The sequence below is a fragment of the Equus caballus genome, chromosome 21 (assembly GCF_041296265.1).
Source record: "Equus caballus isolate H_3958 breed thoroughbred chromosome 21, TB-T2T, whole genome shotgun sequence".
Taxonomy (NCBI): domain Eukaryota; kingdom Metazoa; phylum Chordata; class Mammalia; order Perissodactyla; family Equidae; genus Equus; species Equus caballus.
The window spans coordinates 42,841,472-42,865,923 of NC_091704.1; the positions used below are offsets into that span (position 1 = coordinate 42,841,472).

Here is a 24,452-nt window from a genome sequence, read left to right on the forward strand (position 1 = left end):
CATACAAAAAAAATAACAAAATCACAGTATTTCTCTATACTACTAATGAACAATTAGAAACCCCAGAAAATTTTAAAACAAGATCATTTATAATAGCTCAAAAATATTAAATACTTCAGTATAAATTTAATGAAATATGTTCAGGATCTCTATGCTGAAAATTATAAAACCAGATGAAAGAAATAAAAGAAGTCCTAAATAATTATGTGAGAGATATACTGTTGTTGATGGATTGGAAAACTCAATACAGTTTAGATGTCGATTCTCTCCAAACAGTCTTTAGATTTAAAATAATTCCAAACGAAATTGCAATAGGATTCTTCGTAAGTATAGACAGGATGATTCTAAAATCTATGTGAAAAAGTAAACAAACTAGAATAGCCAAAACAATTTTAAAAAAGAAGAAGAAAGAGAATTCACCACCAAATTTTAAGAAATACTAAAACGATACAGTTCTCAAGACAGTGTGAAAGGATAGTGAAAGGATAAACACGTACCAATGGAGGAGAATAGAGGGCCTCAAAATAAACTGTCTCAAATATCATCAATTGATGTTGGACAAAGATGCAAAGGCAATTCAATAAAGAAAGGGCAGTCTTTTCAACTAAGGGTGCTGAAACAACCAGCCATTCATATGCCGAAAAAGAACCTTGACCTATTTCTCATTCCATATACAAAAATTAACTCAAAATGGATCATACACTCAAATGTAAAACATAAAACTTTAAAACTCCTATAAGAAAAGCAGGACAAAATCTTTTCATCATCGAGTTTGGCAAAAAGTTCTTAGATCTAACACCCAAAACATGATCCATTAAAAAAAAATTGATAAACTGATTTTATCAAAATTTTAAAATTGTTTTTGCATAGACAAGCCACAGACTAGGAGACAATACTTGAAAAAGAAGTTATACCCAGAATATTTTTTTTAACTCTCAAGAACAAACAGTAAGAAAACAAACATTCCCTCTTCCCCCAAAATACGCAAAAAATTGGATAGACATTTCACCAGAGAAGATACAAAGATGGAAAACATGAAAAGATGCTCAACATCATTAGTCATGAGGAAAACGCAATTAAAACAATGAGATACGGGGCCGGCCCCATGGCCAAGTGGTTAAGTCCTCGCACTCCGCTTCGGCGGCCCAGGGTTCAGATCCTGGGCGTGGACATAGCACCGCTCTTTAGGCCATGTTGAGGTGGCGTCCCACATGCCACAACTAGAAGGACCCACAACTAAAATATACAATTATGTATTGGGGGCATTTGGGGAGAAAAAAGCAGGGGAAAACAAAAGAAGATTGGCAACAGCTGTTAGCTCAGGTGCCAATCTTTAAAAAAAAAAAATGACATACCATTAAACATCTATTAGAATAGCTAAATTCCAAAAAAGTGACAATGTCAAGTTCTAGCAAGGGTGCAGAGTAACAGCAACTCTCGTTCATTGCTGGCAGGAAAGCAAAATGGTACAGCTACTTTGGAAGACAGCTCGGCAGCTTCTTAAAAAACTAAACATAGAGGCCCCCCGGGGTGGCGCAATGGTTAAGTTCACATGTTCCGCTTCGGCAGACCGGTGTTCGCCGGGTCAGATCCCGGGTGCAGTCATGGCACCACTTGGCTGGCCGGGCTGTCGTGGGCGTCCCACATATAAAATAGAGGAGAATGGGCATGGATGTTAGCTCAGGGCCAGTCTTCCTCAGCAAAAAGAGGAGGACTGGCAGCAGATGTTAGCTCAGGGCTAATCTTCCTCAAAAAAAAAAAAAAAGCTAAACATAGTCTGATCATACAATCCAACAATCACATTCCTAGGGTAATAACCCAATTGATTTGAAAACTTATCTCGACACAAAACCTACATGCAAATGTTTATACTAGCAATATTCATAAGGCTTTGTTGGCCAAACATGTTTGGTCAATGGGACAGATGTGCAGCATGAGGGAAAGAAAGGAGTCATGCAGAACTCAAAGATTTTAGGGTTGATCAATTGGTGAGTGGTGATGGTACTGAAATAAAGATGACTGCAGAAGGAGCAGGTCTAGGAAGAAAAATCAGGATTTCCTTTTCGGACATTTTATGTTGAGATGTCTATTATACATCCAAGTGAGTCTGTGAAGTATGTAGCTGGTAATACTGGACAGGTGAGAAGATAGGGCAAGAAACATAAATTTGTAAGTCATCAGTGTCTATACATGGTATTTTAGCCATGTGACCAGATGAAATCAATCAGGGATAGAGTGTAAATATTAAAGAGGGCCCAGAAAACAATCCCATTTACAGTTACATCAAAAAGAAAAAAACACCAGGGTCAGCCCAGTGGTGCAGTGACTAAGTTTGCACGTTACGCTTTGGCAGCCCAGAGTTTGCCAGTTCAGGTCCCAGGTGTGGACCTACACACTGCTTGTCAAGCCATGCTGTGGCAGGTGTTCTACATATAAAGTAGAGGAAGACTGGCACAGATGTTAGCTCAGGGTCAGTCTTCCTCAGAAAAAAGAGGAGGATGGGCAGCAGATGTTAGCTCAGAGCTAATCTTCCTCAAAACACAAGAAAAATTTAAAAAAAGAAAAAAAAGAATAAAATACCTAGGGATACCTTTAACCAAGGAGGTGAAAGACCTGTGCAGTGAAAACCCTAAGACAATGATGAAAGAAACTGAAGAAGACACAAATAAATGGAAAGATATTCTGTGCTCATGGATTACAGGAATTAATAGTTAAAATGTCCATAGTATCCAAAGCAATCTATAGCTTCAATGCAATCCCTACCAAAATTTCAATGGCACTTTTCACAGAAATAGAAAAAACAATTTTAAAATTTGTATGAAACCACAAAGGACCCTGAATAGCCAAAGCAATCTTGAGAAAGAAGAACAGAGTGGGAGGCATCATGCTCCCAGATTTCAAACTGTATTACAAAGCTATACTAATCAAAACAGTATGATATTGGCATAAAAGCAGACACACAGATCAATGAAACAGAATAGAGAGCACAGAAATAAACCCACACATACATGCTCAATTAATTTATGACAAAGGAGCCAAGAATATACAACAGGGAAAGCACAGTCTCTTCAATAAATGGTCCTGGGAAAACCGGACAGCAACACACAAAGGAATGAAACTGGACCTTTAGCTTACAGCATACACAAAAATTAACTTAAAATGGATTAAAGACTTGAATGTAAGACCTGAAACAGTAAAATTGCTATAAGAAAACATAGGCTATAAGCGCCTAACATTGGTCTTGGCAATGACTTTTTGGATTTGACACCAAAGTAAAAGCAACAAAAAGCAAGAATAAACAAGCAGGACTACATCAAACTAAAAAGCTTTTGCACAGGAAAGGAAACCATCAACAAAATGAAAAGCCAACCTACTGAATGGAAGAAAATATTTGCAAATCATATGTCTGATAAGGGGTTAATATCCAAAATATAGAAAGAACTCATACAACTCAAAAGGAAAAAAATAAGCCAATTACAAAACGGGCAGAAGATCTGAACAGACATTTTTCTAAAGAAGACATACAGTTGGCCAACAGATACACGAAAAGGTGCGTAATATCACTAATCATCAGGCAAATGCAAATTAAAACCACAATGAGGGGCCAGCCCCATGGCATACTTGCTGAATTTGGTGCTCTACACTGTGGCGGCCTAGGTTCATGGGTTCGGATCCTGGGCACAGACCTACACCACTCATCAGCCATGCTGTGGTGGCAACCCACATATAGAAGAGGAAGACTGGAACAGATGTTAGCTCAGGGCAAATCTTCCTCAGCAAAACACAAATAAACAAACAAACAAAAACCACAATGAGATATCACCTCAAACATGTTAGGATGGCTTTATCAAGAAGATAAGAAATAACAAATGCTGGGGAGGATATGGAGAAAAGGGAACCTTTGTGCACTATTGGTGGGAATATAAATTGGTGAAGCCACTATGGAAAACAGTATGAAGGCTCCTCAAAAAAATTAAAAATAGAACTATCACATGATCCAGCAATTCCACTTCTGGGTATTATCCAAAGAAAATGGAAACACTAACTCAAAAAGATATATGCACCCTCACATTCACTGCAGCATTACTCATAACAGCCAAGATATGGAAACAACCTAAGTGTCTGTCAATGGATGAATGGATAAAGAAAATATGGTATATATATAAATATACAATAGAATATTATTCAGTCATAAAAAAATGAAATCTTGCCATTTGCAGCAACATGGATGGACCTTGAGGGTATTATGCTAAGTGAAATAAGTCAGAGAAAGACAAACACCATATGATCTCACTTATATGTGAAATTTAAAATTAAAACAAAAACCAAGCTCATAGATACAGAGAACAGATTGGTAGTTGCCAGAGGTGGAGGCTGGGGGGTAAAGGGAGTCAAAAGGTACAAACTTTGAGTTATAAAATAAGGAAGTCATGGAGATGTAATGTATGGCATGGCCACTATAGTTAATAATACTATATTGCAGATTTGAAAGTTGCTATGAGAATAAATATTAAAAGTTCTCATTATGGATCAAAGACCTAAAGATTAGGCCTGAAACAATAAGTCTTCTAGAAGAGAATATAGGCAGTACACTCTTTGACATCAGTTTCAAAAGAATCTTTTCGGACACCATAACCCCTCAGACGAGGGAAACAACAGAAAGAATAAACAATTGGGACTTCATCAGACTAAAGAGCTTCTTCAAGGCAAGGGAAAACAGGATTGAAACAAAAAAAACAGCCCACTAATTGGGAAAAAATATCTACAAGTTATTTATCCAACAAAGGGTTAAACTCCATAATATATAAAGAACTCACACAGCTCAACAACAAAAAATCAAATAACCTGATCAAAAAATGGGCAGGGGACATGAACAGACATTTCTCCAAAGAAGATGTACGCATGGCCAATAGACACATGAAAAGATGCTCATCATCACTAATCATCAGGGAAAGGCAAATTAAAACTACACTAAGATATCACCTTACACCTGTTAGAATGGCAAAACTATCCAAAACCAAGAGTGACAAATGTTGGAGAGGCTGTGGAGAAAAAGGAACCCTCATACACTGTTGGTGGGAATGCAAACTGGTGCAGCCACTATGGAAAACAGTATGGAGATTTCTCAAAAAGTTAAAAATAGAAATACCTTATGACCCAGCCATCCCACTACTGGGTATCTATCCTAAGAACCTGAAATCAGCAATTCCAAAAGTCCATGTACCCCTATGTTCATCACAACAGTATTCACAATAGCCAAGATGTGGAACCAACCTAAGTGCCCAGCAACTGATGATTGGATAAAGAAGACATAGTATATATACACAATGGAATACTACTCACCCATAAAAAAAGGACAAAGTCGTCCCATTCACAACAACATGGATGGACCTTGAGGGTATTATGTTGAGTGAAATAAGTCAGACAGAGAAAGACAAGCTCTGTATGACTCCACTCATAGGTGGTAGTTAACATATAGACAAAGAGAACTGATCAGTGGTTACCAGGGGAAAGGGGGGTTGAGGGGAGGGCACAAAGGGTGAAGTGGTGTACCTACAACATGAGTAACAATAATGTACAACTGTAATTTCACAAGGTTGTTAACTATCATAATCTTAATAAAAAAAGTTCTCATTATAAGAAAAATACTAACTATGGTGACAGATGTTAACCAGACTTATTGTGGTGATCATTATGCAATATAAACAAATATCAAATCATTACATTGTACACCTGAAACTAATACAATGTTGTATGTCAATTATACCTCAATAAAAATAAAAAATAAACTAAATAAAGAGGACTCAGTGCTGAGCCCCACGACGCTCAAACATTTAAAGGTTGAATGGGACAGTAGGAACTACAAAACAAGAATGAAAAGGAACGGTCAGTGAAGTAAGAAGAAAACAAGGAGCGTACAGTAAATTGGGAGTCAAGTAAAGAAGGTGTTTCAAGAAGGAGAGAGTAAATAACTGTGTCAATGACGCTAAGAGTTACAGCATTATGAGAACTGAGAACTGATCATCAGATATGGCATGACGATAGGGTGCCATGAACAGACACGTGAGTTAGGCTCCCCTCAATTCTGTGCACCTAAGGTACTAAAAGACAATAATTAATTGATTGGCTCATAGATTAAAATCTATAGGATTGTTAGGGGTCCCATTAATCTCTTTCCAAAACAGAAATTTGTCAGTCTATGCTTATTTCAGGAAAAAAAAAGAATTTCTAACACTGAGCAGTAAACAGGTATCTGGTCTAGTTTGATCCCATCAAATGCCTGCCTCTGAGCCAGGAAAATAGTTCATCATTTGCAACAAAAGGAACACCACATAACTGAAGACATGCCCAGTCTTTGAGAACTTAGATCTTAAACTGCTTTGGCTTCTTTGAACTTCCATACTACTCCACACTCTCATTCCCCTCCTCTGCTTAACTTAGCTCCATCTCATTGACATCTCAGCCTGGTCCCTTAACTAATGCATCTTCTACTTACCTCCCAGTTAGTTCCTAGTTTACCGTTTTCCTCTCCCGCTCTCAGACTCAGGGATTCTACAGATGGGTTCTGCTCAGTCCAGTCTTTGAACCTCACTTCCTATACTTCGTCCTAACAGCAACCTACAACTCACCGAGCCCATGCAGGTCTTGAAGGCAGGTCCCAGAAAACAGGTCTTTTACTAGTATTTGTTGATTAGAGTTGAAATAGCATCTTAGAATATAAAGGATATTTTTAAGAGAACCCAAAGAAAATGATCCCTATTGTAGAACACATTAAGATAAAAGGACATATGGTCACTTTAGCTGTTGAGTACCTAGAATATGAACACCAATAGTAGGTTAAAGTGAAAAAATCTACAAGACTGTGAATGTTGCTTCTTGTTTGTAAAGATAGGCGCATGACAAAGGCAACGGGAATGTTAAGTATCCTTGTGTTAAAACAGTGACCAAAATTAGTCATAACAAAAAAGAAGTTCAACTAAGGATTCTTAAATGGGTCTAAACAGATTCAGTACCATGGCTAACATTAGTGGAAAACATTTTAAAGTGACACCTATTAGAGAACAGTCAGTGACTAAAACACTTTTTCATCAAATAAACTAGTTTTTCTTTCTCTCCTTTATCTAAACATAAGCACTTACGAAGAAAAAATCCCTTCCTTTATTTAACAGCCTTAACTGGAAATAGCCTAGAAGAAAGAATTAAGCATCTATTTGTTTCTCATAATAGAGCATACTTTGCAGAAAGAGAGGATATTACTGATCCATGACCAATATTGGTTTCCTACACACATACACACACACACACACACACACACACACACACGTGCTGATCTGTACTAATCTGTCCATACTTTTGTGGGGGTCCCTAAGACAAAGGCTGTAAAACAGCTGTCCTACTACAGTACCATTTGTAGTCAATGAATGAGGTGAGGCTCTATGACCCATAAAATTAAAGCACCCACGTCTCTGCCATGGTGAGCTAGCTAACAGAGCCAACTCCTATGAAGCAGTGAAACACAGCAGGGACTATACATGAGCTTTCATCCAAAAGTTCTTCTTAACCAACGTCCATTCACAGACTTTCAGAAATCACCAAACTTCCTGAAACTGTCAGGAAAATTTTGCATGAGAACATTTTGCTGGAGAAAATGTTCATGGCTTTGATTCAAGTGTTAGCAAACTTTTTCTCTGAAGAGCCAGACAGTAAGTATTTCAGGCTTTGTGGACCACATGGTCTCTGCTGCACCTACTCATCTTTACCAACGTAGCACAAAAGCAGCCAATGACAACAGTAGATAAAAGGGCATGGCTATGTTCCAATAAAACTTTTACTTACGAAAACAGGGTGCAGGCTGAATTTGGCCCACAGGCCACAGTTTGCCAAACCCTGTTGTAATCCATCACACTTTTAGTCATTTCCTTCTGTGAATCAAGGACTCTGAAGTCCAAGTCTTTCTAATTCCTGAGCAATTTTAAAATCCATTTGAACGCGTCAAAGAGATAAATTCATTCTTTTTTGATCTACTTGCCTTCAATGAGCTCTTCCAAGATATTTCGGCAGCCTCAAATATGGCTAACTCTGCCATTATCACAAATGGTTCCTTTTCTGAAATCATGAACTTCCAATATTTATTGATTTAACAAATAATTATCACCTGATATGTCTTAGGTTTAGATATTGCATTTACTAGTCACACAACTGCCCATCTTCCAGTTTTCTAGCCTGATTTTCAATATCCTAAACTTCAACCACTCTCTCAGCATAAGCCTAAGTGTCCTTTTGCTTTACCTACAATGAACAACTTTTATTCTAGAATAACTCCCTCCTCCCCATCATTGCATTCCATTCAAACACCCAGGTTCCTGAATAAGACTCAACGATATCATACAAATATGCAGAATGATTGTCTCTACAAATTTTCATTCTGTAGCCCTTAATGCTCCCACAATTCTTCCAGCCATTTTTCTCTCACCCATCAAAGCTATTCCAAGTCTTTACTATCCTGCTGAAGGCTTCAACCCAACATCTCCCAACACAAAATTAGGAAATGACACTGCTAGTGGATGGTAACACTTTCAATTTCCTATCTAAGGCCCACCACCTATAAACATATCTGCACATGAGCCCATCCTTATCCTTCCATTTCCGGTGTAAATGTATTCCCTTCTCCCACTCAAAGCTAACTCCTGCTCTTGTGCTTGATCACAATCACCACCACCTCCTCAGGGACTTTCATTATTACTTAGTATATTTGGTTTCTGCAGAATTGTATTAGTTTTCTATTACTGTGTAACAAACTACCACAAACTTAGGGGCTTAAAATAACTCCAATTTATTAACTAACAGTTTTGGAGGTCAGAAATCCCTGTGGCTGGACTCTCTGCTCAGAGTCTCGTAGACTGAAATCAGGATGTCCGTAGGGCTGCATTCCTTTCTGGAGGCTCTGGGAAGAATCTGCTTCCAAGCCCACTCAGGGTGCTGGCACAATCCAAGTTCCCTGTGAGTGTTGGAGTAAGATGCCCATTTCCTTGCTGTCTGTCAGCTAGGGGCTGCTCTCAGCATCTAGAAGCTGTGTGCCTTCCTTGCCACATGGATTCCTCCATCTTCAAAGCCAGCAAATGAGAATCTTTCTCATGTTGGATCTGAATTACACAAAAGCCATCCCTGCAAATCTGTGCAAAAGAATTCCTTCTTTATCTATAGCTCCTGCTGAAGTGGCTAAGGAAGAATATCCTTAAGCTTCCTAGAGGTCACCTGGTTTGGTTGAGATTTGTGAGGTACAAGCTTAATTTCTTGAAAGAGCCTTTAGTGTAACTGAATACTCTAATTCTTTGATCTTTCTAAAGTTTTAGCAAAAGGTTATATAGCCACACCCTTGGCTTTTCCTCTTTCAGGAAGCAATTTTGTCATCTTAACGTTACTTCGCATCTGATTAGGCTCAAAATTAATTAACTCATCTAGTCCTGGTTCCCCTTTAATAAGACTTCTTTCATCCTTCTTGTCTCATGTTTTATTACAAGCAGCAAGAAGAAACCAGGCAGTACCTTCAAGCTTTGCTTGGAAATCTCCTTGGCTATATACTCAACTTCATTATTCAAGTCATGCTTACATGCCAGCAACAGAGAATCTCCTTCAAGTCAAATCCCCCCCACACTTCAAATCTCTTTGGCCAGGAAGAGCCCAATCCCTTTTAAGGGCCCACCTGATTAGGCCAGATCTACTAAGGATTATTTTCCCTTCTTAAAGTCAATTGTGCCATACAATATAACCTAATCACAGGACTATCTCATCATACAGTCCACATCCACACTCAAGGAGACGGACAGGGCATCCTAGGGGACATCTTAGAATTCTGCCTACAACCAGGACTATGGGCTTAGCAATTCTGAAACTACTTTCTATGTATTGTAGCATTGAACAAATGAATAAATACAGTGATGATGTTGGAAGCCAGGCTCCTCACTGTTGGAAAAGTAAAATACAAATATGGAATGGGGAAAGACTGGGAAGGTGGGTTAGAATTTTGGATATATCAGTGTGAACTCATGATATTTTATATATTTTATTTATTTTTTTGTTGGTTGGTTTGTCCTCCCACCCAAGATCTTTCTTCTGAAATAGTCTAGAAGCAATGACACCTGACCAGCAATGAACATATACAGTGCCCAGACCTTGATTTGTAAATAGAATTCGCATTAAAGGAGCCATGGATCACTTTAGAAATAGGCAACATCAGAGCAGGAAAAGTACAAGATAGCCAGGAACATTTTGTCGTGTCAGAATGTAAGCAAGTACCCCCAAAATAATAGGGATATGTCAAAGGACAGAAACCAGTGTCAAGGAGTTTCTATTCAATTAAAAGCTCTGGAAATATTTATAAATTGGAAAGAAACACAATGTACTTTAAAACATTGCACTTTTTAGAGTTTATATTTGCAGTTAAAACTGCTTAAGAAAACAAAAAGATACCTAGAATTCACAGTTTAAGATATTTTACTCCCTAGGAAACAGTATTTACCATTAAAAGGACATGACTAAAATATTTCATCTCCAAATAATAAGGGCAATTTTCTGAAGTGGCTGGATATCAGAATAACCACATGTACTATTCAAATATAAATAAAGCATTTGAAAAGAAAAAATTTTTTTTCCTGAAATTCCTTATAAAGCTTCTGATTTCCATAGAGTACACTCATAGAGAAATCGCTGAACAAAAGGTCCAAGCATTCTGGGATCCTCTGAGCCTGTCCTCTCCCACTTTAGTCAAGTAATTAAGAAATAAATGACAGAGAATCATTTTGATGTTGAAAAGAAGAGGGTTGAAAACAATTCAAGGGAAATAGACTTAACAATATCAACTCTAGATGAATTGATAAAAGAAAGTTTAATACAGGCTGGCCCCATGGCCTAGTGGTTAAGTTTGGCATGTTCTGCTTCAGTGGCCTGAGTTCGGTTCCCAGGAGAGGACCTATACCACTCGTCAGCAGCCATGCTGTGGTAGCAACCCCCATACAAAAAAAAAAAGGAAGATTGGCACAGCTGTTAGTGCAGGGCAAATCTTCCTCAAGCAAAAACACAAAGATTGGGGCTGGCTTGGTGGCACAGCAGTTAGGTTCACACATTCCACTTCAGCGGCCCGGGGTTCACCAGTTTGGATCAGTGCAGACATGGCACCACTTGGCAAGCCATGCTGTGGTAGGTGTCCCACATATAAAGTAGTGGAAGACAGGCATGGATGCTAGCTCAGGGCCAGTCTCCCTCAGCAAAAAGAGGGGGATAGGCAGCAGATGTTAACTCAGGGCTAATCTTCCTCAAAAAAAAAACAAAAAACAAAGATTGGCAACCTATGTTAACTCAGGGTTAATCTTCCTCAGCAAAAAAAAAAAAAAAAAAAAAGTAAGTTTAATAAATGAGACAATAAGACTACTACCATAGGTATCACTTACTAATAATCTACTAAAACATTTTTTAATTAAACTTAATACTTATTTGCTATGGAGTTTTGAAATACAGGAATATTTCTCAATGAGGGATAGAAGCTTAATAATCACACGTTTGTGGGCTCTAGGCCAAAGAGCCCCGTCTGAATCCCAGGCAAAGTGTGTGCCTAAGAGTTCAAAGTTATAGAGGAAAACACTCTGATTGGAAGTAACAAACCAAAATTCTAGTTTAGAATAAATGAGTTTTAAAGATTTTATTTTTTCCTTTTTCTCCCCAAAGCCCCCCGGTACATAGTTGTGTATTCTTCGTTGTGGGTTCCTCTAGCTGTGGCATGTGGGACGCTGCCTCAGCGTGGTTTGATGAGCAGTGCCATGTCCGCGCCCAGGATTCGAACCAACGAAACACTGGGCCGCCTGCAGCGGAGCGCGCGAACGTAACCACTCGGCCACGGGGCCAGCCCCTAGAATAAATGAGTTTTAGATGACAATATAACCGCAGTTTTTGTTTTTGTTTTTTTCGGTGAGAGCGATTGTGTGTGTGCGTGTGTGTATATATATACACACACGCACACACAAATGCAAAATGATATACAGATTAAAGATACAAATTTAACGATATAACAATTTAAAAATGTAATTAGAAGGGCCTGTTTATATTTGAAGTATATAATGTTATCATAACAGATCAGATATATTTAATGGTTTCCTTAATGTCCTATTAGTTGAATTTTCCAGTAAAGCCACAAGTTACTAATTACTGTTGGAATCAGTAAAGAGGTTAAAAAGTTGAGAAAAAGAAGTGTCCCATGAAATCTACTACTTTCAAATAATAATTCTTGTATTTCCAAAACTCATCATTCAAGCCAAAAACTACAAGTAAGTTATCAGTAATATTTCCTAGACATACAGATAATTATATTTGCTGCTGGGAAATGAAGAAGAGTAAATATTGACCATGGTTTTGAAATCAAAATGGAAATAAGATTAGGCAGGCTTGAGGGAGTTACAGTATATAGTTATAATATATAGTAGTTTTTTACATATTGGTAATATAGAAATACAGGAAATTAAAATATTATCCATCCTTGTCCAATTTTCCTATTCATCTTACTATATGTACTGTATGTATAAGTCTGAGATTGAAGAAATAGCCAGACACAGAACCAACCAGATTCCTTTCTTGAAATTTTCTTGGCTAAAATATAGATCCACAAAGTCAGGCTTTTTTTAATGTAAGTGGCCCGAAGCGTCTGAAATCATTAAGAAGAGCTTAGAGACAGGCAAAAACTTCTCTCCCTCAAACTTGAGAAAAATTATCTATGGTAAGCACAAACTTAAAAAGAATAAATTAAATAGGAGCTTTTAAAGCTTTCATTTCCACAAACCAGTTGTTTAAAGTTTTGGATTCCTCCAAGCTTCAAATAAAACAGATAAAAACAGAACTATTTGAGTTTAAGACAGGGAGAGCAATCTGGAGACCCACCTGCTTTATTTCCTTACCACCATCACCCTCAACACAACATCTTTGGAGGAATTTCTGGGGAAATGATTTTAAGGAGAGGGGAATGAGAAACTCTAATGGAATACATGAAAAACAAAAGAAAAAAAACTACTCAAGCCATGAATACAATATAACTACATATAATTTTACGTTTAAATTATATGTGAATCCTGTTCAAATCATCTAACATATACTAGACATTCAATAAATAGTCAACAAACAAAAGAAAAGGCATGAGATTGTGATTCTCGTTGGGGTGAGAGGCACTTCACTAGGATTCAGCAGAGGGTACTCTGAAACATACTATATTAATTTATGCCAATAGCTCAACCAGAGCATCTAAAGTAGATCGCAGTCAATCCTCATTACTCGCAGGAGTTATGGTCTATAAAGTTTTGCAAACACTGAATTATCAAATACAGGGTTAGGTTCCCGCAAGCCTCTGGTCACATTTTTGTTAACCAATCAACACATAACCTTGTTTTATGTATGTTTGTGTTTAAGGACATCTTATGTAACACATACCCTTGGCTCATTAACACTGAACTCACGGCCAACAGCACTATAACTCATTCCTAAATCCAGCTTATCTTACACACGTATTTTCTCTGAAAGGCACATCACAGACTTCTTGCACTTAGGAACACTAGACAGTACTACAGCACCTTAGCACTACTCTTGGGGGCCATCTTAAACAACAAAATCTCCAACAAAAGCATAAAAATAAGAAAACGTAGCAATAAATAGACCACAAAAAGGACACTTGATTATAGTTTGAGAGCTGAAACAAGAAGGCAGAGCACCACCTTGTTCAAATTCTTTTTTGTCACTCTGTGCAAGTGCATGTCTGCAAATGACCATGAAAGTGCCGTGAGTATTGATTTGGGGGTTACAAAAAAATTTTAGCAAGTAGGTGAGTTTGCAAATATAGAAACCACAACTAGTGAGCACTGACTGTATTTTCTTAGACAGCCAAATCTCATACAAAATTTTGATTTAGGAACAAACCATGAAGCTTAGTGTATTAGAAGAAAGTGCTAGATAGGCAGGGGGAGAAAGTAAAAATCAAAATTAAAATGAAGGTTCAAAATTCTGTGTCAACCACATGTACTGACACTTTAATATATCTGTGGTAGACTGCCTTATTGTTTCCAATCCATCACCCCTCCCTGTATCCACAACTTTTGACATGCCATACTACAGATCCTCTCACTAGAGATCAAGCCATGTTTCTCCACTCTTAATGTTACCCATGGTCATGTGATTTGCTTTGGCAATGAAATGTTCATGGACATAATGAGCAAGAGGCTTGAAATGTGCTTCCAGAGTTGGACATTCCTTCTTGTGTTTCTGCCATCACCATGAGAAAAATATACCCTCAGGTAGTCCTCTGTGCAAGGAGGAACAGAGATACATTGAACAGACCTAGATTCTATCTGCAGCTTGGAGCCAAGCCCAGCCAAGAGCAGCTAATCCACAGGTATGTCAGCAATTATAAATAAGCCATTAAGTTTTATAGCATTATTGTGGCTTTGGTTAATTGATATTTAACATACATTAATTTAAAGATACTTGCACCCCTATGTTCACTGCGGCATTATACACAATAGCCAAGACATGGAAGCAACCTAGGTGCCCATCAAGGGACGAATGGATAAAGAAGATGTGGTATTTATACACAATGGACTACTACTCAGCCATAAGAAATCACGAAATCAGGCCATTTGTGACAACATGGATAGACCTCGAGGATATTATGCTGAGTGAAATAAGTCAGAGGAAGAAGGTCAAATACCATATGATCTCACTCATAAGTAGAAGATAAAAATGACAAAAAAAAAAAAAAACACATAGCATTGGAGATTGGACTGGTGGTTACCACTGGGGAAGGGGGGAGCGGGGAGGGCAAAAGGGGTGATTAGGCTCACATGTGAGGGGATGCACTGTAATTAGTGTTTGGGTGGTGAACATTATGTAATGTACACAGAATTCGAAATATGATGTACATACGAAAAAAATTAAAATTTTTTAAAAAATTATTTTTTTTAATCTTGCTATAAAGGACATAAGACAATTGACAAAATTTGAATAAAGTCCATAGATTTAAAAATAATAATAATAATAATAAATAAAAATACCATTATCTCACTAAAAATCTTTACATAAAAAGGTTGATGAAGGGGCCAGCTCCATGGTGCAGTGGTTAAGTTTGGTGCACTTCACTTTGGCAGCCCAGGTTTGTGGGTTCATATCCCAGGCGTGGACCTACACCACTCATCAGCCATGCTGTGGTGGTGACCCACATATAAAGTGGAGGAAGACTGACACAGCTCTTAGCTCAAGACTAACCTTCCTCAAGCAAAAGAAAAAAAAAGTTGATGAAACCCTCCTTCCTTCTTGTCCTAAAGCCTAGTATATAATAGGTTTGTAGTAGATTGTATTTCCAAAGATGGCAGCATCCATATCTCCCATCCCAGGTGATATTTTACAGTGTGATCTTGCCATTCACACATCAGATGGTGGAGTCTATTTCCTCTCTCCCCAAATTTGGGCTGGCCCTATGGTGTTGTGTAAGACTTGAAGCCAGACCTTAAGAAATCTTAAGTTTCCATGTGTGTCTTTCATGGAATCCAGTCATTAAGCAAGAAGTCAAAGCCCACTAAGTCCACCACACTGTAAGAAATCCCAAACCAGACACGTGAAAAGAGAAAGAGAGAAGGAGAGAGAGAGAGAGCACTTGAGAGCGAAGGAAGAGGTAGGAGAAGAGGGAGAGAGAAAGAGATGACATTGGGTAGAGCACCAACTGTAAACCATCTAAGCAGGGCAATTTTGGACCTCACAACCATCCTAGTGTTCCAGCTAACACTACAAAGCAGAAGAACGTCCAGGTCAATGCACAGAATTGTGAGAAATAATAAATTGTTTAAAACAAGACACCAACTTTTGGGGTGAATTATGGCAACTCAAACAAGTTGTTAATAAATGTGTGCTGAGGGGCTGGCCCCGTTGCCAAGTGGTTAAGTTTGCGTGCTTCACTTCAGCAGCCCAGGTTTTCACGGGTTCGGATCCTGGGTGTGGACATGGCACCGCTCGTCAGGCCACGCTGAGGTGGCGTCCCACACAGCACAACCAGAGGGACCTACAATTATGTACTGGGGGGCTTTGGGGAGAAGAATAAAAAAAAAAAGAAGATTGGCAACAGCTGTTAGTTCAGGTGCCAATCTTTAAAAAGAAAATAAAAAAAATAAATGTGTGCTGAATTAATTAAATTCACTAAAGCATTTTGTTTAATGCTTACCTTGGTGTTGGCCATGTCCACAATATATTGGTCTCCCTTTATACATTCCATTACTTCAAAACCATCTCTGTCAATCACTTTGGCCTGAGAGCTTCCAGACACCACAAGAATCATGTCTCCCGTATTACTATACTGTAATGACTTGATCTGATGGCTATGCCAAAAAAAAAAAAAAAAAGTCTGGTAAGACACTGAGCATAACGTTTATACTTTTACTACATTAAGCACTGCCAGAGAAAAAGTCACACAACTGCACAAAGTGATAATTCTACAACATCAGGAACATCCACCTATAATGCGCTCTCAACACCAGCGGCTATCCTGTTAGCTCTCCCTCCCACTCTCCACAGCAATCTAGTAAATTCTTCTCTACTGACCTTAAATCTTCAACCCAAACAAATCCTCCTCTTTCAGCTGTTAATTCTTCCTGCTCTTTGCCAGAAGAAACAAATAACTGCCTCAACTACCTCCCTTGAATTTATAAAGTTATCTGCATCTAAACTGCCTCAACTTCCTCCCATTAATTTACAAACTTACTGCATCTCTCTTCCTTCTTCTCTTTGATTACAATGGTGGAAATAAATATCTTCCTGACCAAGGCTAATCTACTACCTATATTCTGGATCCGATCCCTTCCAGTCTCCTTAGGAACTTCTACTGCCTATCCTCTCTCTGCTCCCTTCACAGCTAAGCTATTTAAAAGAGTTTTCATCTCCTCCTTTATTTCTCTAGCACTACAGTATCCTTTCCACCCTTACCATCACTAAAACTGATCTTGCCATTGTGGCTGTAGTGAATGCTGCGGTGTGCCACCCAGAAACACCCCTTCAGGACTCATTCCCCCAGCTTCCAGGATTTGGCTTGCTGATGACTCACAAATAAGCCCTGAGGAATTCCCCTGAGTTGCAGACAACTCCCTCATCCAAGGTTATGTTACCATTCCAAAGCAGCCCACAGTCAGGGACTGGCTGACGTGCAGTAAAATGGTCCAGCCCTCTGCTTCAATCTGGGATATCTCAGAAGGGTTACTCCAGCCTCAGATCTCCATGTGGGAATCAGTTGAGGCTGCTGTTGCATCTATATGGCAATTCAATTTCTCCATCTTCCTAATGCAGTTTCCCTTGCACCTTTTCTCACAGGGTTGACCCCAGAAGCACTCCTCAACAAACTTCTGCATGCAAATCCTGATGTTTCAAAGTGTTTTTTTGAGGAACCTGACCTGAGAGAGTTGGTACCAAAAGTGGTCCTATGAATCCAACTCCAAAATGAGATTTAGGAGCAGTTATCAATCACCGACTGGCTAGCAATGAGGACGCCATCACTAGTGGTACACAGTTTCTGATACGCTGCAGCACTGCAACTGCAATTGCCAAAACTTTGTTGGTGAAAGAGAAGGCCCTGGCTGGTGCAATATTTCAGGCATTTGAAAGAGACAGGAAAAATAGTAATAAAAAGGACTACAGAATTGAATAGCTATTGCTAGGAGCAGTCAATGCAATGAAGAAAGACAATGAAAGGCTAAGGATAATTAATGACCAATTAAAGACTATATATAGTGTGAAAGCCAGAGGGCCTCCTTGGCAGCATATAAAGACAGGGTTACAGTTCTCTGTCAGGTAAGTGGTATGCAGTCATTGATCTGGTAAAGTGTGTTTTTCTATCTCTATTAGGACGAAAGACAAAAGACAGTTACATTTGCAACCAACAGCAGCACACATTTACATGCCTGAATCAGGGGTATATTAATTTTGAAGCCCTTTGTCTTAACATAGTACTAAGGGACTTGGACCATCTGGACATTCCAAAGAAATTCATGTTGGTCCATGATCTTGATAACATCATGTTATATGAATCAGGTGAGCAAAAAGTATCAACTACAATAGTGAGAAATATGCTCTCCAGAAGATCGAGATAATCCCTAGAAAAGATCAGGAGATTGAGGCAAGAAGTGGGGAAGATGCATGTAGACAGATATATGAAAGTGGACACCAAGTATGAAGTTCTTTGTACTACATGTTAATCCAAGACAGCATCGACCTCAAAAGAGGCAATGAACAACCATGCAGTCAAAGTGACTTGGCCAATTCAGCTGACATTAGCTAGTTTTTGTCATCATCCACCCTGTTCTTAATGCAATAGGCTTATAAGTGAAATAGAGGTGGTAAAAGGGATGGAAGTTACGCGTGGGACCAAGAGCAACTCTCCAAAGTTGACCTAACTATTGCTGAAGGTCCAACCTGACAGTAAACAGAAGCCTATGGTGAGCTCCTCTCCCAAAATCAATACTAAACTAATGAATAAGTAAAATATGTAATATGAGAAATTATAATAAGTGTATGGGGAAAACCAGAGCAGAGAAGGCAGTTAGTACCAAGGGGAAGGGATAAATATTTTAAGTAGAGTGGTCAGGAGGTAAGAGACTGAGTAGGCGATGAAGATATTTTGAGGAAGAGTGTTCCAAGAAGAGGGAACAGCTACTAGAAAGGACCTGCAGCAAGAGTGTCCCTGGCATTTTCCCTATGTGGCTGCAGCAAAGTGAGCAAAAAGAACAGGAGGTGGAGATAAGGTCAAAGTGCAGCAAGTGGGCTGGTACACATCATGGACAGCCATTTAAGACACTGAAAAGACTCTGCATTTTACTCTCTGAGAGAAATGAGAGGAAGCCCACTGGAGCATTCTGAACTGAGCAATGATACAATCTGACCTACGCTGTACAGATCATTTTTTGGACCATTCTGCACTCTGAACTCTGTGGACTCCTTCTCAATATGTTTTTTAAACACATAAAAAAAATACACTAGGCATATATTGGAAGCCAGCTATAAAGAAATAACTATAAAAATAATTTTTTAAAATTTGTGACATAATATGTGAGTTTCTGTATTAATGTGTTAAGTAACTACACCTAGAGGCAGGTCTAATGACTACTGTAATTTCAAAGCAGTGATGAGTATAAGCATATATATTTCAATTTATCTGTAACAATAGTAATGAGATACAAAAGTATTTGAAATTTGCAGGTACACCTGTGACTTTGTTGCCTACTTTCATAATTAAAGGAAATGTTAAATTCAGTTAGAGGTTAGTGAAAAGAGATAATTTTTTATCCAAGCTTGCAGAAATTGGGAGAACCAGATGTTGAACCATGAAATTTAAAATAACTATAATTAAGAAATTAAATGACAAGATAGAGAATTTATACATAGAACTGAAAATCATTTAAAAAAATATGCAGAAATTCTAAAATGCAAAATACAATACCTGAAATTTAGAACTAATGGATAGGTTTAGTAGCAGAAATTAATGATTAAAAGATAATTTTTAGATTTAAGCATGGTGAGAAAAAATGAGAAATGCAAAAAGAAAAACTTAATATACATATGAGATATGGTGAAAAGGTCTCACACTAGAACTGCAGAACGGAAGGACAGAGAACCAGTGTGTGAAGAGGTGACTGCCAAAACTTTTGGAAAGATGATAACTGACACCAGCCCACAGATTCCATAAGTACTATAAACCCCAGTAGGGTACATAAGCATGTAAGTAGCCCAATAGGGTACCAGAAAAACACACCCAGACACAACTGCTGAAAGTCAAAGACAAATGTAAAACCTTAAAACAGCCGGAGTGGGGGAAAAAAATTCCTTCAAAAGAGTAAAAATAAAACTAATAAATGACTTTGCCACAGAAGCAACAAAAGCCAGAAGACAATGTAGTGATAGCTCTAAAGTTCTGAATAAAAATAACTGCCTACATAGAATTATAAAATCACTAAAAATAAAAGCAAAATAAAGATGTTTTCGGAAAAATATAAGCTAAAAGAATTTATTGGTAGCTGACTATACTTGAAGCGTTCTTCAGTCAGAAAGAAAATGATCCCAAATAAAAGCAGAGACAGGATGGTATGAAGAGTAACAGAAGGGAGAATATATAAGTAAATCTCAATGAATACTGACTGCATAAAACAAAATTAACAACATCTGATGGGATTTAAAATGTACATACATATATATACTCATATATAAAATTGAAATATATGAAAACAACTGCAAAAGGGTAAGAGAGGATAAATTTAGTTATATATAGCAAATGTTCTAAGGCCTTTCCATTGAATGGGAAGGGGTAAAAGCACTAATTTTTAATAGACTTTAAGTCTACTATTGGAATATATGTTGAAATCTTTAGGGTAACCACTAAAAGAACAGGAAAAGATATCAACAAGCTAACAGAGAGGAGAATATATATTAAAAATTAATGAATGAAAATAAAAAGGACAGTAAAAGGGAAATAAAACAGGATGGACAAATAGAAAACAATGAATAAGATGGATGACTTACACTCAAACTTACCAGTGATTATATTAACCATAATCAAATTAAATATTCCACTTGAAAGGCAAAGTTTTTAAGAATGAATAAAAAATAAACTTTCACGTAAAAGAGATACTTTATATAAAGAGAGAAAGTGTGAAAGTAAAAGAATGTAAAAACATATACTTCACAAATACTGACAGAAAGAAAGCTGGTATATCTTACTAATATCAGGAGGTAGACTTTAAAGCAAGGAACATTATTGGAGATAAAAAGGATATTTCATAAGGATAAAAGGTTCAATCCACCAGGAAGAGACTGTAAATGTACTTGCACCTAATGATATACCTCTAAATATACAAAGCAAAAAACAACAAAACTAAAAGGAGAAACAGGCAAACCCAGTCACACTGGGAGATTTTAACATCTCTTTCCCACTGACTGATATGCAAGCAAATAAAATAATCAGTAAGAAGACAGAAGATTTGAACAACATAATTAATAAATTTGACTAATTTACATATGTTATACCGACAACAGCAAAATACACTCAAACATACAAATAATGTTTTAAGAACTGACATATACTGATCTGTAAATCAAGTCTCAATAAATACCAAAAGTCTAAAACTATATAGAATATATACTCCCTAACCCTAGTGGAATTAGTAAAAAGCAATTTTTAAAAATAATCTGAAAATCACCAAACGTTCGAAAATTAAGAAATATACTTGTAAATAATCCTTAGGTCAAAGGAGAAAACACAGGAGAAATTAGAAAATGTTTTTAATTGGATTATGAGGATAGTACCATGGATGAGAACTTGTGACATGCAGTCAAAGCCATATTTAGAAGAAAATTTACACACTTAAATGCATATATTACCCCCCAAAAAGTTTTAATCAATGATCTAAGCATCAATGTCAAAAAGCAAAAAAAAAAAAAAAAAAAAACCTATATCCAAAGATCTCCAGAGAACAGAAAAGTAGGAATGATTTCAAATTCTTTTCATGACAGAAAAATCTTGATACCAAAACCTGATAAGGGCATTGTCAAAAGGAAAATAAGCCAACATGTCTCATGAAAACAGATGCAAAAGTTCCAAACAAAATACTAGCAAACTGAATCCTGCAACGTATAAAAAGGAAAATACATCATGTCAAGTAAGATTTATTCCAGGAAGGTAAGATGAGTTTAACGTCCAGTCAATCCATGTGATTTTCTACAATAACAGCACAAAGAAGGAAAAATAATTCAAGTATTTCATAACACTTATTAAAAGACATTAGGAATATGAATGGACCAAGTCATACACTGGTGGAAAACATTCATAACACATGTAGCTGACAAAGGATTCCTATCTAACATATATAAAGAACTCCTAAAACACAACAATTTTTTTAAAAAATACAAGGAGCAACCTACTAAAAAATGTCTAAAAGGAATAGACACTATGCAAAATATATGCAAATATCCTATACAAACATTAAAAGATGCTCAACATCATTAACCATCTGTAAAATGAAAAAAATACAAATTATCATTTCATACTCACTAAAATGATTAAAATTGAAGAAATTGAACACCAAATGTTGTCAAGAACGTGGAGCAATTAGAACCCTCATACACTGCTAGTGAGAGTGTAAAACAATATAACCATGTTGGCGAATGGTTTATCAGTTTCTTATAAAGTTAAACATGCATCTGTTCTGTGACCCAGCGGTTCTATTCCTAGGTATGTTCACAGTCTACAAAAATGTTTCAACAGAAGTGTTCACAGCATTCTTATTCACTATGACCAAACACTGGAAACAATAATCTAAATGTTCATTAATTGGAGAACAGATAAACACATTTGGTATATTCATGCAATAAAATACATGCGATAACATGGATGTTCACATGAGAAAATATTTACTCACAAATATTTTATTGAGTAAATTAAAAGAGATACAAAATATATGATCCTATTTACATAAAGTCAAAGATTAGGAAAATACTATGGTAACTGAAATCAGAAAATACTCACCATGATGAGGAATATGGACACTGATTGGAAAGTGACTCAAACTTTCTGGAGGGATAGATATATTCTCTATCTTGTTCTGAGTAGTGGTTACATAAGGTGTATGCAACTATTAAAATTTATTCAGCCAAGTCCTTAAGGATAGCAAAATATTGCATATAGAGTGTACTTCAACTTAAGAATTTTTATTTAAAAATTTGAACATTCATGAATAATTTTTATAAACCTCCTGGCAAATTAGGAATAAAAAGGAATGTTCTTAATCTGATAAAGAGTATCATCTAGAAAAAATTATGACAAAAATCCTACTTAATGTTAAAATGTTAAAAGCTTTCCCTCTCAAATCAGGAACAAGACAAGAAAGCCTATTATTACCACTTCTATTCAACATAAATAGAGGTCCTTGTTAATGCAATATGACGAGAACAAGATCACTTGATTTATGACAAAGGCGATAAGAGAAAAGCCTTCAATGAACAATGGTAGATCAACTGGATATCCATATAGTAAAAGTAAATAAGTGAATTGTGATCTCTATTTTACACAACACATAAAAATCAAGACGGCACAAAAAACTCTATTTAGAAAAAGATTGCAAATTTTAACTTCATCAAAATTAGAACCTTCTGGGTGACTGACAAATAATAAGGTACAAGTGAAATTTCACAATGTTGTAAACTATTATAACCTCAATAAAAAAAAAAACTAGAACCTTCTGTTCATCAAAAGATATCACTAAGACAGTGAAAGGATAAGCCACAGATTGGGAGTGAAGATGTGCCACATATTTAATCAATAAAAAACCCCCACATTCACAATATATAAAGAACTCTTGTAAAATGGTAAGAAAAGACAATGAACAGAAAAATGGTCAAAAGATTTAAACACTTGACACAGGATACCCAAATATCCAATGACATAGTGAAAACTTGCCCAATCTTATTATTCATCAGGAAAACTCAAAACAAAACTATAATGAGATATCACTATCTACCCACCAAAATAACTGAAATTTAAAGGGCTGACAACACAAAATGTTGGTAAGAATGTAGAGTAACTCTCATTGATAATGAGTGGGAGGCTAAACTGGTGCGATCATTTTCAAAAACTGTTAGGCAGGGGCTGGCCCCGTGGCCGAGTGGTTAAGTTCACGAGCTCTGCTGCAGGCGGCCCAGTGTTTCGTTGGTTCGAATCCTGGGTGCGGATATGGCACTGCTCATCAAACCACGCTGAGGCAGCGTCCCACATGCCACAACTAGAAGGACCCACAACGAAGAATATACAACTATGTACCGGGGGGCTTTGGGGAGAAAAAGGAAAAAAATTGTTTAAATCTTTAAAAAAAATAAATTAAAAAAAAAAACTGTTAGGCAGTACCTACTAGCAGAATATATGCATAACCTATGACCCAGCAATTTCACTCCTAAGCATATATCCAACAGAAATGCAATATGTGTGCCAAAGGCATCTGTAAGAATACTCACAGCAGAACTAGTCATAAAAGTCCAAAACTGGAAATAATTCAAATGTCCATAAGCAAAAAATAGATAAAAAGATGTATATTCATACAGTAGAACACTGTATACCAAATAAAATGAACAAATTTCTGCTACACACTTCATGGATAAATCTTACGAATACAATCAAGTGAAAGAAGCCAGACAAAAAAGAATATCCCATTTAAATAACACTCAGATACAGGCAAAAGTAATCTACAGTATAGTAGTCAGGATGAGGAGGGTGGGGGTAATATGTGGGAAAGGAACTTCTGGTGCTGGTAATATTCCATACTTCTTCCATCTCAGTGAGGACTGCTGGGATGTGTTCATTTTACAATTAGTCATCAGCTATATCCTTAGGATTTGTGTATTTTCCG

General features: G+C 37.1%; 1 protein-coding gene across 2 annotated transcripts in view; it reads right to left on the reverse strand.

The window, feature by feature from the left end:
• WDR70 (WD repeat domain 70) overlaps positions 1-24,452 on the reverse strand; it is a 284,820-nt gene that overhangs the window by 177,561 nt on the left and 82,807 nt on the right. For both annotated transcript variants that reach the window (XM_001499471.6, XM_070245899.1), the window contains exon 8: positions 16,241-16,394. In XM_001499471.6, coding sequence (XP_001499521.1) covers positions 16,241-16,394 — 154 coding nt within the window. The remainder of the gene's footprint in view (positions 1-16,240; positions 16,395-24,452) is intronic.